Source organism: Syngnathus typhle, linkage group LG21 (assembly GCF_033458585.1).
Source record: "Syngnathus typhle isolate RoL2023-S1 ecotype Sweden linkage group LG21, RoL_Styp_1.0, whole genome shotgun sequence".
NCBI lineage: Eukaryota > Metazoa > Chordata > Actinopteri > Syngnathiformes > Syngnathidae > Syngnathus > Syngnathus typhle.
In genome coordinates, this window is record NC_083758.1 from 4,309,095 (window position 1) to 4,322,763 (window position 13,669).

The 13,669-nt window shown below is 42.6% G+C and overlaps 1 protein-coding gene across 1 annotated transcript in view; it reads right to left on the reverse strand.

The window, feature by feature from the left end:
- grm8a (glutamate receptor, metabotropic 8a) overlaps window positions 1-13,669 on the reverse strand; it is an 88,744-nt gene that overhangs the window by 38,977 nt on the left and 36,098 nt on the right. The window contains exon 3 of the mRNA XM_061269040.1: window positions 9,626-9,842. Within this exon, the coding sequence (XP_061125024.1) occupies window positions 9,626-9,842 (217 nt within the window). The remainder of the gene's footprint in view (window positions 1-9,625; window positions 9,843-13,669) is intronic.

Here is a 13,669-nt window from a genome sequence, read left to right on the forward strand (position 1 = left end):
AGGGTTCTCCATTATATGTTAGCATCAAGCTAGCAAGGGCGTTCTCAAGGCAAAGTTGTTTGTTCTAAATACACAACATTTAATTTTCTTTGTTTTATTTTGACTTTGATGGAAAACTAATTTTTACATCACGAATTGACTGCCCCCTGTTGATTCGGAGTACGCACTAGAAAAATAGTTATAAAATCGATAAGTTGAAAAAACAAAATATCTCGCTTGAGTGAATATCATCAAAATGTGAATAAAATCAGACCAAAATGAGGCGACCAAAATGTTAAGTTGAAAAAACAAAGTATCTTGCTCGAGTGAATATTTTTAAAACGTGAATAGAATTAGACCCAAGTGAGGTCTTCTTCGTATTTTTCCTATCCTACGATTGCCTGGAGGGTAACCAAATTTCAGACCTCTGGATTGCAGAATTGACTCTCAAATGAAGGGCAAACTTGACAGTAATGCCAAAAGATCCTTGCCTTCATGCTCATGCATTTGCCACTCAGACAACAAATCATATTTTTAAAGTCACCCACGACAACAAACAAACAAACAAACAAATAAATAGCGCAAGATGCTTCTTGGAGAGGAATAATGATCTTGCACTGCCAGTTCTGGAGCGATTATCTCATTGTCTGCACCACACGTTTGGACAAACAGCTGCGCTAGCAATTAAACACATTCAAAAGGCGCTAATTTAATTACTTGGGACTTCTTCGCACTCAATATTTTTCCGCTCAATCATCTATTGACTGCATGTATACAAGAAGCATGCTTCTATTTAAATTATATATAAAAAAAAAAAAGGTTTAACTGTGTAATTCGACAAGGAACAAGGGGCTTAATCATCACGCTGTTGGGATTTTTCGCCTTGGCACATGCGAGTGTTGACTTTTGAATTTGTAAATACCTGAACAAGCATGCCAGAGGAAACAAACAGGCAAACAAGCATTCAGAGAATTGCGCGTGTTTGTTCTGGACTTGACTACATTGTCAAGAATTAGAGTACATTCGGAGTCCGTTTCAAGCCCATGAGGTCAAACTAATAACAACAATAGTGGATTTGTCTCCCTAAATATATATTTTTAACACTTAAACAGTTTCGACCGTTGGAATTTCATACAAACATACAGCGATGCTATTCGTTAGCCTGGGTATGGCGTTTCACATTGCTCCTTAGCATTAAGCTAAGCAAACTTTTCAGAAGCAAAGTTATGTAGTAGTCGTTTTTAAAACAGATGTCTTCAAGTCTAGCATTCAATTTGACCCAACTGTTGATTTTTTTTTTTTACCCTCAAACTTAATGCGCTCATTTACGATTATAAAACATATGGCGATAATAATCAAACACAAAGACGCCTCGCTGAAAGTTCTACAATCAACGGTGAGAGGGATTTTGTGTAATGATGACAGTTCTAGAAATTTCAAAGTCAGCACTCAAACTCCGCTAACGCGTACATTCATAGAGATTCATAACTGGCCCTCCTCCAAATCTTCATCCTGTTCTTTGCTAAGTCTCCAAGTCGACGGCTAGGACACAAGACGATTTGCATACAAGTGTGCCTGACAGCATCTCGGGGACTTTAAACAGTTTAAAATGATCTAATTATAAACAGTGCTAATCAGAACGCTCGCACAACCACACGGAGCCGTAAATCTCGTCGACTTTGTATTTTTATCTGTGGTGGAGCCAAGCTTTAAAAAAGTAAAGGATCCGCCGTTGCCGTGACGGGCGGGCACGTCGTTTCGCAAAGGTTCATAACGCGATTACCGGCTCAGAAGTTGATTTGACATCAAAACACGGCCGGAGGAACATTTTGCCATGATTTTTAAGACGAAAATCTGCTTGGAGAAAATAATACAACAAAAATAACGAAAGAGCTACAGGGTCGGTGCGTATATTTCCAGAAAGAAGAAATGTTTAAGTTTTAGCCGCAGCTGAACTTTAAAATGTTGTCTGTGCAGAAAAAGGCCTTCCAGTGCATTCATCTCACTAGCGGGAGGCTTCTTGTGAGCAGAGACGAGTCAAACCGATCCTGACGTTCCCAGCGCAATATATAAATATATATACTATATATAAGCCCAGCCCAGAGAAGTCAGATCAATGAAGATTTTAAGACAACTTCCAAAAGTTCTGCTAAGAAGCTACGTATGTAAAGAAATAAAAATCACAGTTGACTTCTTCAATTTAACAGGCTGCCTTGGCGCCATCCCGCTAAGAGTCAATGAATAGCCGCAGAATAGGATCTCGTTCTTCTTTGTTGGTATCGCTCGGCGGGAAATAACCGACTGACAACTTGTCAAAACAAGTATGGATCAGTTCTTTTTTTTTTTTTTTTTCCTCACAGCTGGAATTCGGTCTATAAAAATCCAGTGGGGCGGCCATTTTGTATACCCGCCTTCAGGTTGAAACTGGACATATTCCAGATGTAATCTACAAAATAATGAGCCTCGCATTGATTTTCTGCTAAAGAACTGACTAGTAAAAAAAAAAAAAGATATCTGCGACTTCATCATTCGCTTCATAATTCCGGCAGTTAAATGTTTTATTTTTTTTTTCTCTACCAGGCGTTGTGAGTCAGAAAAGAGCCTGATCTCCAACTCCGGCTGTTCCCAGGTATTAAATTCCCTCTGCTTCGATGATCAGCTGCCTGTTACTCATTCCCGCATTCTGCTGCGGGGGCTTTTCCATTTTTCCACGACGCACACGCTCGCTAAAAAATATATCATTAAAACTCCACTAAAAGCATTTCCCGGTTGTGGTAATGAGCATTATTCAATAAATGCCGTTCAAATTTACAGCTCTATCCTAAACCGCATGGATTAAAAAAAAAAAAAAGTATTGCTCTTGGCGGTAAAAACTTCCAGAAGCCAGCGAGGGTGAGACAAACAAGAAAAGTGCAGAGTGAGACAAAAGCCATCTATTTTTCTCTTTCATTAGAGGTTCTCTGCATGCTGCAATGCTGGAAGAACAGCCGCGGGCGTGCACGCGCACGAGCGCGCTCGAGACCGCCGCGCCACGGCCAATCGACATTCGGCGCACACGCCGACTCGGACGCGTAAGCGGCGGAACACGGCTTGTCGAGCGAGAATCGCATTTTGCCAGTTGCTGCTGGTGCTGCGTTTCCTTGGATTTTCTACCTCATGAATTTGGAATAGGGTCGAGCCTCTAGCGGATCCCTTCCTCTTATTTTCTACCCTTATCTTGTTTTTCTCTAATTACTTTAAACTCGAGAAATGACCCAAATGAGTCGAGGCCCCCCCTCGAGGCCCTGCTGTGAGCGATAAAGCTCCGTGTTACAAATTAATCTCCGATGCTTGACGGCAGTGTTGTGTTTTTTTGTGTTTTTTAATTTAGGGGGGGTCCGGCATCTCTGGTGGCATCTGACCGCAGCGTGGGTGGGAAGAGGAGAAGAAAGTCGCTCAGACGCAACAAAGAATCCACAAAACAAGTCCAACTACTGGTGGAAACTTTCTTCTTCCCCCTCCCCGCTCTGCCTGCGCTGCCACGGCAACACGGTCAAAGTAATGACCTTGACTAAATACATTATGTGTGATGGGGTGAGGTATAAAAAAAATATCAATGCATGTGTAATGTCACCGTTTTATTGAGCGTCCATCTAAATTTACTCACTTTGGTCGCCCATCTGTCAACTAAATAAACTTGAGCACGAATTTAGTTCCGAAAATTTTCCATTTAAGAAACTTTGATGTGTGTGCTTAAAAGGAGCGGCTGGCAGCGGCAGATTAAGACCTTGGATAATACCGCGGAGGTCCTGCCTGAGAACGAGGGGTGGAGGATGACGCATTTGTCAAAAAAATGAGAATCCAGTCGAGACAATGGGAGATTAACGAGGCTGCAAATCTAAGAAGCCCTGAAAACAGCGTAAGGAGAAGCCAGGGAAAATGCAAGCGATGGAGCCACGTACGATGCTGTGTAAATTACAATTTCCCGCTTTGATTAATAACAGACTGGTCTATGGAAGTTTATCTGTGCCATCGGATTTTGAATTCGAATTTGTAGCACTGATTTTTTTTACATCCAATTTTTAACACTGAATTTTTTTTTGCATCTAAATCAGACTTTGAATTTTAAAAGCCATCGAATTTCTAGCACTGAATTTTTTTTTCCTAAGACATTTTTTTTAATGTCTCAAAAAATTCAGTGTCAAAAAATTCAATGTCTTAAAAAATTCAGTGTAAAAAAATTCGACATCTCAAAAAATTCTATGTAAAAAAATTCAATGTCTAAAAAAATTCAGTGTAAAAAAATTCGATGTCTCCAAAAATTCAGTGTAAAAATATTCAGCGCGGACATCCGGGGTAACCAAGGGAGAAGTAATCGATCCCTGTATCAAATCATCCAACGTTCAGCCAATCAAGTTACGCTTCATTGGTCATGTGACGTCGAAACAGGAACGTCGTGAATTCAAGTTCATTACAGTATTACAGTATTAACTGTTAGTATTACAGTATTAACTGTTACTGTTACCTTTGAACTTCACGACGTTCCTGTTTCGACGTCACATGACCAATGGAGCGTAACTTGATTGGCTGAACGTTGGATGATTTGATACAGGGATCGATTACTTCTCCCTTGGTTACCCCGGATGTCCGCGCTGAATATTTTTACACTGAATTTTTGGAGACATCGAATTTTTTTACACTGAATTTTTTTAGACATTGAATTTTTTTACATAGAATTTTTTGAGATGTCGAATTTTTTTACACTGAATTTATTAAGACATTGAATTTTTTGACACTGAATTTTTTGAGACATTGAAAAAAATGTCTTAGGGAAAAAAAAATTCAGTGCTAGAAATTCGATGGCTTTTAAAATTCAAAGTCTGATTTAGATGCAAAAAAAAATTCAGTGTTAAAAATTGGATGTAAAAAAATTCAGTGCTACAAATTCGAATTCAAAATCCGATGGCACAGATAAACTTCCATACTGGTCGTGGAAAGAAAAGCGAACTTTCAAATTAGTGGGTTCAGCGGCGCCTCTGTCAAAGTTTGGGGGGAGGAAGCGGCGGCGGAAGGTTTCCGGCCGTCATTTGTCAGGTTGGAGCGGCGTAATTGCGCCGAACATCCATTTTGATGTAAATATAACGGCGGCAGCCAATGGAAGGGAAAGAGCAGATCTTGAATTCGTGACATTATTTTCTTAATGATAACAAACAGATTAGTTTGCGAGATTTGATTTGACATTAAGCTCGATTGAGATCGATCTAATTAGTAGTTAAACCAATCAGTCGATTAATCGGCTCTAGTTCCTCGCGCTGACTCTTAAAGTCAATAACTGACTGCGCTGGATCGAACGCGATGGCCAAAGTTCTGTTCGGATCGAACGGTTCTGTTTAATTTCAGAACTTTTTCCCCCCTCCCGGAGAATTGACGGAGAGGAAATGACGATGGAGAGAAACGAGCAGTCGGACGAGATGGATGGAGAGCATCGATTCCCCCGTCGCACATCCCGGCGTTCCGACTTTCCGACACGGCTTGTTGCTAACGTAACAATGCAATCGCCGTGCCGACAGAGTTGTAATTCTGGTCCAGTCACTCGGGCTAATCAGCCTCGTGCCGGCCCGCCATCCATCAGCCGGGGCCTGTCGGAGGACGAGTGTGCGTTTGCAATCTTTGGAGAGAAACGACGAGATGTGTGCACGCCTCGTTTGATTTATTAGCAGTAGGACCGGGAGTAAGGATCTACAAATGGAGTGTCACGCGAGGGTACGGGGATATTTAATCAGATTAAAAAAAAAAAAAAAAACGCACAGTGTTGGACAACTATTGGATTTCAATGTAGGAATTGATTTATTCAATGAGTTGAATGCTTAGCCAAAGCGTTTTGTGTCCGGCCAATGAAACCACAGTAAGCAAAGCTCACTGAGCTGGGAACAAATCAATTCAGGAAAAGCAGGGGCAATTCCTGTTGGTCATCATATCTGAGCCAACTGATAGAAACTGGCAATTTGGGCGAGATGAGATGAAAGTGGCGAGGGTGATAATCGGCGTCTTTTAATGTCCTGTGGAGACGGCAATGCGATTCCACAAAGGGTTGTTAACTCCTAATGGATATTGTCGCTTTCACCCAGCTGGGAGACGGCGACCATAAGGCTGGCATCACCTCTATTTTAATACAATCGTCTGTTAATGACCTCTGGCGCATGATTTAGATTGAAAGGAAAGGGAGGTTGGACAAAAAAAAAAATCTTTTGCAAGATGCCAAGGATGAGCTAGCAAAGAGCTCGACGGAGCACATGGGCCTTGGTTCACATGAGCGTTCTCCAAAGACAGCTTCACCTTGAGATGAATAGCAAGGCCGCTTTAATTAGTTACACGTGGATAAGCTTGACGCTTGTACGACACCCACTCGCTCAAACCCCCTCCGAGCATCTTCGGGCGCGCGTGACTCAGCGATGCGGGCCTCGATGAAAAGTCGAACGTTTCTAATGAGTCCAATCAAGGACATGAAGCGGCGAGCTAAATTGACCCGCGGGACAAAGTTGCGCATCCTGGAGAATCAAGAGAAGACTTTTTTTTATCAAAAGCATCGTGATCTAAGCGTCAAAATGTGCACAATTGAGTATCGTTAGCATCACTAGCGGAACGGCTGATAAATGGTTAAAAGCGCCAAGACAACAAGATGGGTAAATAGAGTTGAGTTTGGGCAGCGGGTGCGCAGGTGTGTTTCTCCAGCAGCCATTTAAAAAGAAATCTCCAGACACAGGCTGGACAAACTGATTCACAGACCTTGAGGTTAAGGTGACATCTCCGCGCTAGGGCCATTAGTCGCATTAGGGGGCGAAAAGTGCTCCCTGCAGTACCAAATACCCTTGTCCTTGGTGACTTTCAAATACAAGAAACGATAAAAAAAAGAAAAACACAAATAAATAAAGAGAAGCTATATATATAATAATTTAAAAAAAAATGTAAATAATGGATTTAATCATTTTCTTATTTTTTTATCATTTATATTTATTATATACTATTTATATACTGTACATGTGTTTTTTTAAATAATTGTAATTTTAATCTTTTTTTTCTTTTTTCATTACAAGAAATGATAAAAAAAAGAACAAATAAAAACTATATATATAATAATTAAAAAAAAATGTAAATGGTTTTAATTCTTTTTCTTATTTTTTATCATTTATATTTATTATATATATATTATTTATATTTGTAATTATTTCCTTTTTATTTTTTTATGTATTTAAGTTTATATGTATTATTTTTTTTATCTCTTGGAATTGATATACTAGAGTGAAACTGGTCCGAAACTAAAGACCAGAAGCTCCTGCAAAGCGCGGTGGAAAAGAGCGGCACATCAGTTCAGAGCCTGAGAACTAATTAAACGAATCGGGACATAAATGATTAATTACACTCTCATTTTCTTGCGCTCATCGTCGACTGCTGGCCTTTAGTTTGTCTATGTGGGTCATAGAGGCAAGAGTAGGTCACGGCTCGTTTGAAAGCATTTCGGTTATTTGAAGCGCGTTTTAGCTTTCCGTGTGGCGTATTTAGCAATTCCCCCAGCCGGAGGGGGAGGGGCTCCCCCTCGGAGCGAGAACACCTGCATCTTTTGCTGAGCAATAAAATCAGACGGCAACACAGCGGAAAAGCTCTGCTCCACTGCGGATTTAAACTCGCTGGCCTTTTCCAACCCGCCGCCAGAGATAAGCCCTCCTGTTCCGTTCAAGAAATCCGACCGCATATCACAGATGGGGAAGTGAATTATCACCGCTTTGAAGTGCAAAGCGACACCATTGACGGGAACAGGACGCAAAACCGCCACCTCGGATATATACGAGCGCCTCGGAAGAAACAAAGTCCGTTTTTCATGGTTTCGCGTGGAGTTTTATTAGGTCTTGAGTGGGGAGGAAAGGGAGGCAAAAGCATCTAATCTACGCAGGTGACAGAAGTTTGGCTGCTAGGTTGTAAAGCTTTCCGAAGACCTTCAATTGCAAAAGCGGCGGGAGAGTTCAGACCTCTGCCAAGGCTCGCGCGTTTGTCAACTGCCGACTCCATCGACGGCCGTGATACATCTCCATAGCTATAAAGCGGGTCAAGTTGCATCCTGTTCCAGAATCTATTCCTCTTCTAGAAACTGGATCCGATCCAGATTACATTCATCAGGAACGAATTCAGCTTCAACATGAGGATCCAGGATGCTCCAACGTGACGAAAAAAAAAAGCTATTTTTAGTTTGCGCCTACAGCAGTCATTTCTAAATGCAAGATTTTTTTGCTGACTGTCATGTAGACTGAAAAATTAGCTGCGGCAAACTTTTTCTCTCCTCCGGGGAGCCGAGCTCGGCGGCAACGGCACACGGAAGTAGGACATATCCCGCTTGGGACGCAGCGGCATCCTTCCGATCGTCATGACGACGATAAACTACCGCCTCGGCCACCCTTTAGGCCCCGCTCGTTTGTGGCCTGCTAACGACATTAGCATGCATAAAGCGCTCGCGGAGGAGAGTAAACAACGGTGCGCCAATTAAAATGAATCCTCGCCATTAGCATGCGGAGAGCCTTGTATGGGCTGTAATCATCGCGCCGCAATCACAAAATAATCACAAAGAAATTCCCGGCAGTTCACCAAAAAAATGGCAACCGGTCCACGAAACTCCGCCTCTACTTAGCGCCATTGTTAGTTGTTCGGGCCCTGACACCGTCTTACGTGTTCACATGTGTCACAGCATGTCGCGCACGGACAAACACACACAAACACACACTCTCGGAGGGCAAGAGAGCGAGCGCACTATCTGCTGACTCGTCTCCAACACACACACGGTGATGTGACACCGCGGTAAACCACGATGTGCTGACTGCCGCAGCTCGCAGCCCCGAGGCGAGCCGGCTCCAAACATGCACACAGAGGAGTCGGAAATGGACGCTCGAAAAAAAAAGAAGGGGGGCTAGATGGCCTTCACGTCTTCAGGCCCGTCAGTCGGTAAATATTTGCCCAAAGTGATGTTTCGCAATAAGACAAGGAAGCCGGGGCCCATTTCGCATCCGTCAATATCACTCGGCGCATTTCACGGGTTGATCCGAAGCGGCGTCTCGATAGATTCCGGTCTCGTTTACTCTCATGCAATTAGCTTGCTCCCTCGCCTTGCCACTCGCTCTCGCTTAATACCGGCGTGATTGTGAATAGACTCTTAACGCCGCACACCGTTCGTCGCTAAGATGCTTTTAAATAAATGCGTGAATCAAAATATGAAAGAGCCCAACGCACCGGCACCACTTCGATACAAATGCAAGTGGCCTAGATTGTATTTGTTTACTTCCGCGTCTATTTCAGGTTGGGAGGCTTGGAGATGAAAAGAGACGCAGACTAAAAACCACATGTTGGCATTTCCCTTCCTTTTTACTCACCTTTGAGACGCAACATCACAGATAAATACGCATTTGATATCAATTTTTTTTTTTCCAAAGTGCTACCGGTAAGACATCAAAGGAGGCTTTTGTTAAGACTTGAAATGTAGAAAACCACCCAACGCATCTGAGGTGATCTTAGAAGATTTAAATTTTCCAACAATTCAGGTTTAAATCACCTAGGCCCACCTGTGCCTTACCACATCCCAAAATCTATTCACAAAAATTCAATAAAAAATAATCTGGTTCCTTACCGGTTTCTCGTGAGATCTGGACGAAGGCCTCTACGCCGCTCTCGCCGTAGTTTCCCTCAGAGGCCAACGTGGACACATAGTTCCACTCCATGGCTGTCACAATGTCCATCATGGCCTGCGCTTGGTAGGAGTCCGGCGGGACCACGCGGGAGAAGAAGTCGTAGCGGGTGTTGTCGCTCAGCTCGGGGGCCGTGGAGGCGTAGCTGATCTGGGGGATCTAAAGACGGCGGCGAGAGAGAGAGCAGGAGAAAAATTGAGTAAGGGACGAGAACCAGAGGACGTCTTTAGAGCTGATGGACTCTCACACGTAGGTATGTGTGAGAGGCTGACAGACGTCTCATTAGCATGCGTTACAAAGTTTCGTCAAACATACACTAAAGTGTCAGCTGTCTGTCACACGCACATCAGAAGTGCTGAGCGCAGCCGAATCGGGATCAGGATGACGGTAAGCAATTAAACATGGACGTGTGTGTGTGTGCGATTTTCAAATGGCTTTATTCCCTTTTATGTGAAGCGGCTGCCACTTTGCATCTGCACGTTGGCATTTTTTAAAGGTCGCCAATACCTCGTGTGACTTTTTTTTTTTTGTGTGTGACATGTCCAGCGTGCTGCCTGCTTCTCCCTGTTCCAACACAAATGATGATAATTTTTTTGGTTATTTTCTCTGTATGAATTTTTATTTTTAGCGCGATATCGTTGCAGTGACAGCGTATGCATAATTCATGGAGGCCACAGATGGCAAATAACCCAAAACTCAAAACAATTGGCGAAACAACACGTGCGCGCTCATGTAAGTTAATGAGCATGTTCGCTTGTCCTCTCGCTCGCGTTGCAAATAGACACATCTCCATTTCAAAGAGGAAATAAAAGGCACGGCGGCGAGGAAATGCGATATTTATCTGTTTACGAGAGCGGCGCCAAACGCGACCGAAGTGACCTGTGCAAACTCTCCACTTTGATCTTTCGTTTATTTTGGATCCGACAAATGTGCAGAGAATGGAGAAGTATGCAAATCGCCCGTGCTTTATTTTCATGCACCTGTTAGACATTTCATAATAATAAAACCACGCACTCATGTGGAGTGAGGAAATTCTTAAAAAATATATATATATATTTGATGTATTTTCCCTACAGGTGGAAATGTGGAAAATGGAAAAATAAATAAACATTAAAAAGTCAACTGAAGGGGGTCAAAGTATATTTTGAGGAGGCCTATGCCCCTGTGGCCCCCCCCTCTAGCGCCGCTTCTGGCTGCCCTGAAAACATCAAATTTGTCAGAAATACACATGAATTCGCCAACAAACCACTTTACAGCGCAATTATAGCACAGCTGAATTTCGAATCCTCGGTCACCAATGTGGCGCAAGATGTAAGTTTCGCCTCCAAAATGAGCGGCGTTGGGAATTAGCGGCGAGGAAATTAATGGCTTGGTTCACCCACACCGCCGGGGAAGGAGATTACACTTCCAATCCTCCTATAATTCCATTTGCTCTAATGAATGTGTGTGTGCGTGTGTATGATACAGAGCGAAAAAGGATGCACTGCTTAAAAAGGAGTTTCAATTAGCGCTGGAGACACTCCTTTGCATTTATATACCTTGAAGATAAAAAAAAAAAAAAAAAGCTCAGTGCTGGCTGAAAGGGCAGGTTTTGTACAACACGGTCACACTAGTCTGAGTTCCTTGAGTTCAATTCATCAAAAAAAAAAAAGTTTGTCTCTAGAGGTGTTTCGGTACCATAGTGAGAAATGCCAGCAAACTGCATTCTGTCTCCTTTCTTCAGCGACCTTTTTCAAATGCCTCTTTGCCAGGGCCCGGTGATGGCGAGAAAATTTTTGGTCCGAATTTGCTCTTTGGAAAGAAAGGCCAGCGATTTATATAATAATAATTACGTATGATCACGGTGCGCACGTGTGTACAATACATGTACTGTGTGTGTCTTGCGGTAATGGAGCTGTCGAGCCTGATTGATCACCCGGGTCGGGAACTAATTAACCCGACCCAATCGCAGACTCGCTTTACATTAAAACACACACAGTGTGTCATGTGAAAGTGCCAGCTGGCTCATTACGATGATTTACATTCGGAATTTATTATTTGACGACGGTAAATTTCACGTATTTGGCAGCCGGGTCAGGACTTTCAGCTACAGCTTGTTGTCGCAAAAAAAAGGGAAACGTTGGCGGAATTTACAAATTTGACAGCCAGGAGTCAAGCATCCGTCTTTTTAAACTTTAACTGGCACGGCGATTTCCAAAATGGCGGACGGCTCACCTGCGGTTGCTTTTAATTGCCGCGAATGTGACGCGGGCATTGGACAGGCCAAGTCGGGGTTCAGGGTCTAATTGGGAAGAGGGGGACCTCCACACACTGCGGGGGCACAAAAGTCCCCGCGTGTCGCACGAGACAAGAATCTCATCTCCACTTTTGGATCTTATTTGAGGAATCCCCAACCGTTGAATTCTTTTTTCTGTAACGACAGAAAAATCTACTGACTGATGAAAGCAAAAAAAATAAATAAAAATCAGATGGTCGTTTTAAACGGCGGTAAATTTGCAAGCTAAATCAAGCTAATAGACGGCCAATATTGATCAATACCACACACAAGTCGTTCCCATCACTCCTTATTTATGACCGCAAGCTTACAGTATTTCAAAAGCTTGTTAAGCGTTGTTTACAGCGGCGGGCTTTTATCCAAAGACAGGTCAAATTAAATAATGCGACGATATAACATATTGATTGCGAGCTGAGAACGCACGGCATTGACTTTGCACTCGCTCATTCTCCTCGCTGCTTTTACTTGCCGCAAAACAACATTGGCGTGCCCCGCCGTTGCACCTAACATCACAGGAAGCGTTGAGATTTAAAAAATAAATAAATAAAAAATGTTGACAAGCAAATACGCAAGGATGAAGGATGAAAATTGGGCAAGGTGGGGGCGGTAAAAAGGAAGCTACCTGGAGAGGAAAGACAAAGAACAGAAGACAATAACAAAAGGACAGCTTTTTAATAAGAGCCAAAGAGGAAACAAGAAACGAAGAGAGAGTGAAGGACGGATTTACAGGCGTAATTATTGCCAATGCCAAAAGGCAATCAAAGATGGGGACGGGAGGATGCAACCAGCGTGAAAATCAACACTAGTGACAGTGATGAGAGGGAAAAAGCAGGAAGGAATGCAGAGACAAAGTCGCTTTTGAAATGCACACAAGTGCTCGGTCGGGTTCACCTCCAATGTTACCGTAGGCGCCCTTCGAATGAACCGGATTACAAATTCTTTTTCAAACCTCCGTATTACAAGCACCGAGCTGACTATTAATTAACCATCATGACGACTACTAATACTCACTCTGGGGTTAGCTATTAGCATTGCTAGCTTAGCAGCACTCAACGTCAAGTCAAGTCAAGTCAAGTTTATTTGTATAGCCCTAAATCACAAGCAGTCTCAAAGGGCTTCACATAGACAGAAATTGACAATTATTCTCAAAGCATCCCCTGATCTTAAGCTCCCAAAAGGGCAAGGAAAAACTTAAAAACCCCTAGCAGGGGGAAAATGAGAAACCTTGAGAAGGGACCACAGATGGAAGGATCCCCCTTTCAGGATCACCAGGTTGAAATGGATGCAGAGAGGGCACAAATGATACAACATGAAAATCAATTAAATAAAAAGTGGATGTCCATGTCACAGCAGAGGGCTGCCGAAAGGAGCCCTCAATTGTCCTACGTCTCAACGTCTCGCTATATCAAATAAAACGGCTTCTTGGTTGATATAATTCTTTCTATTTTCTTTAAAACTAATAACTTTAATTAATTTATTTAACATCTCTTAATGTATTCTTGATATTAGTGTTGTGTTAGATGTTATGCTACTAGCTTAAATGGTATCTACTCTAGCCATTGCTTGTTTTGCAACACTGGTCTTCTGGGGTTAGCTATTAGCATTGCTAGCTTAGCAGCACTCAACGTCTCGCTATATCAAATAAAACGGCGTCTTGGTTGATATAATCCTTTCTATTTTCTTTAAAACTAATAACTTTAATTTATTTATT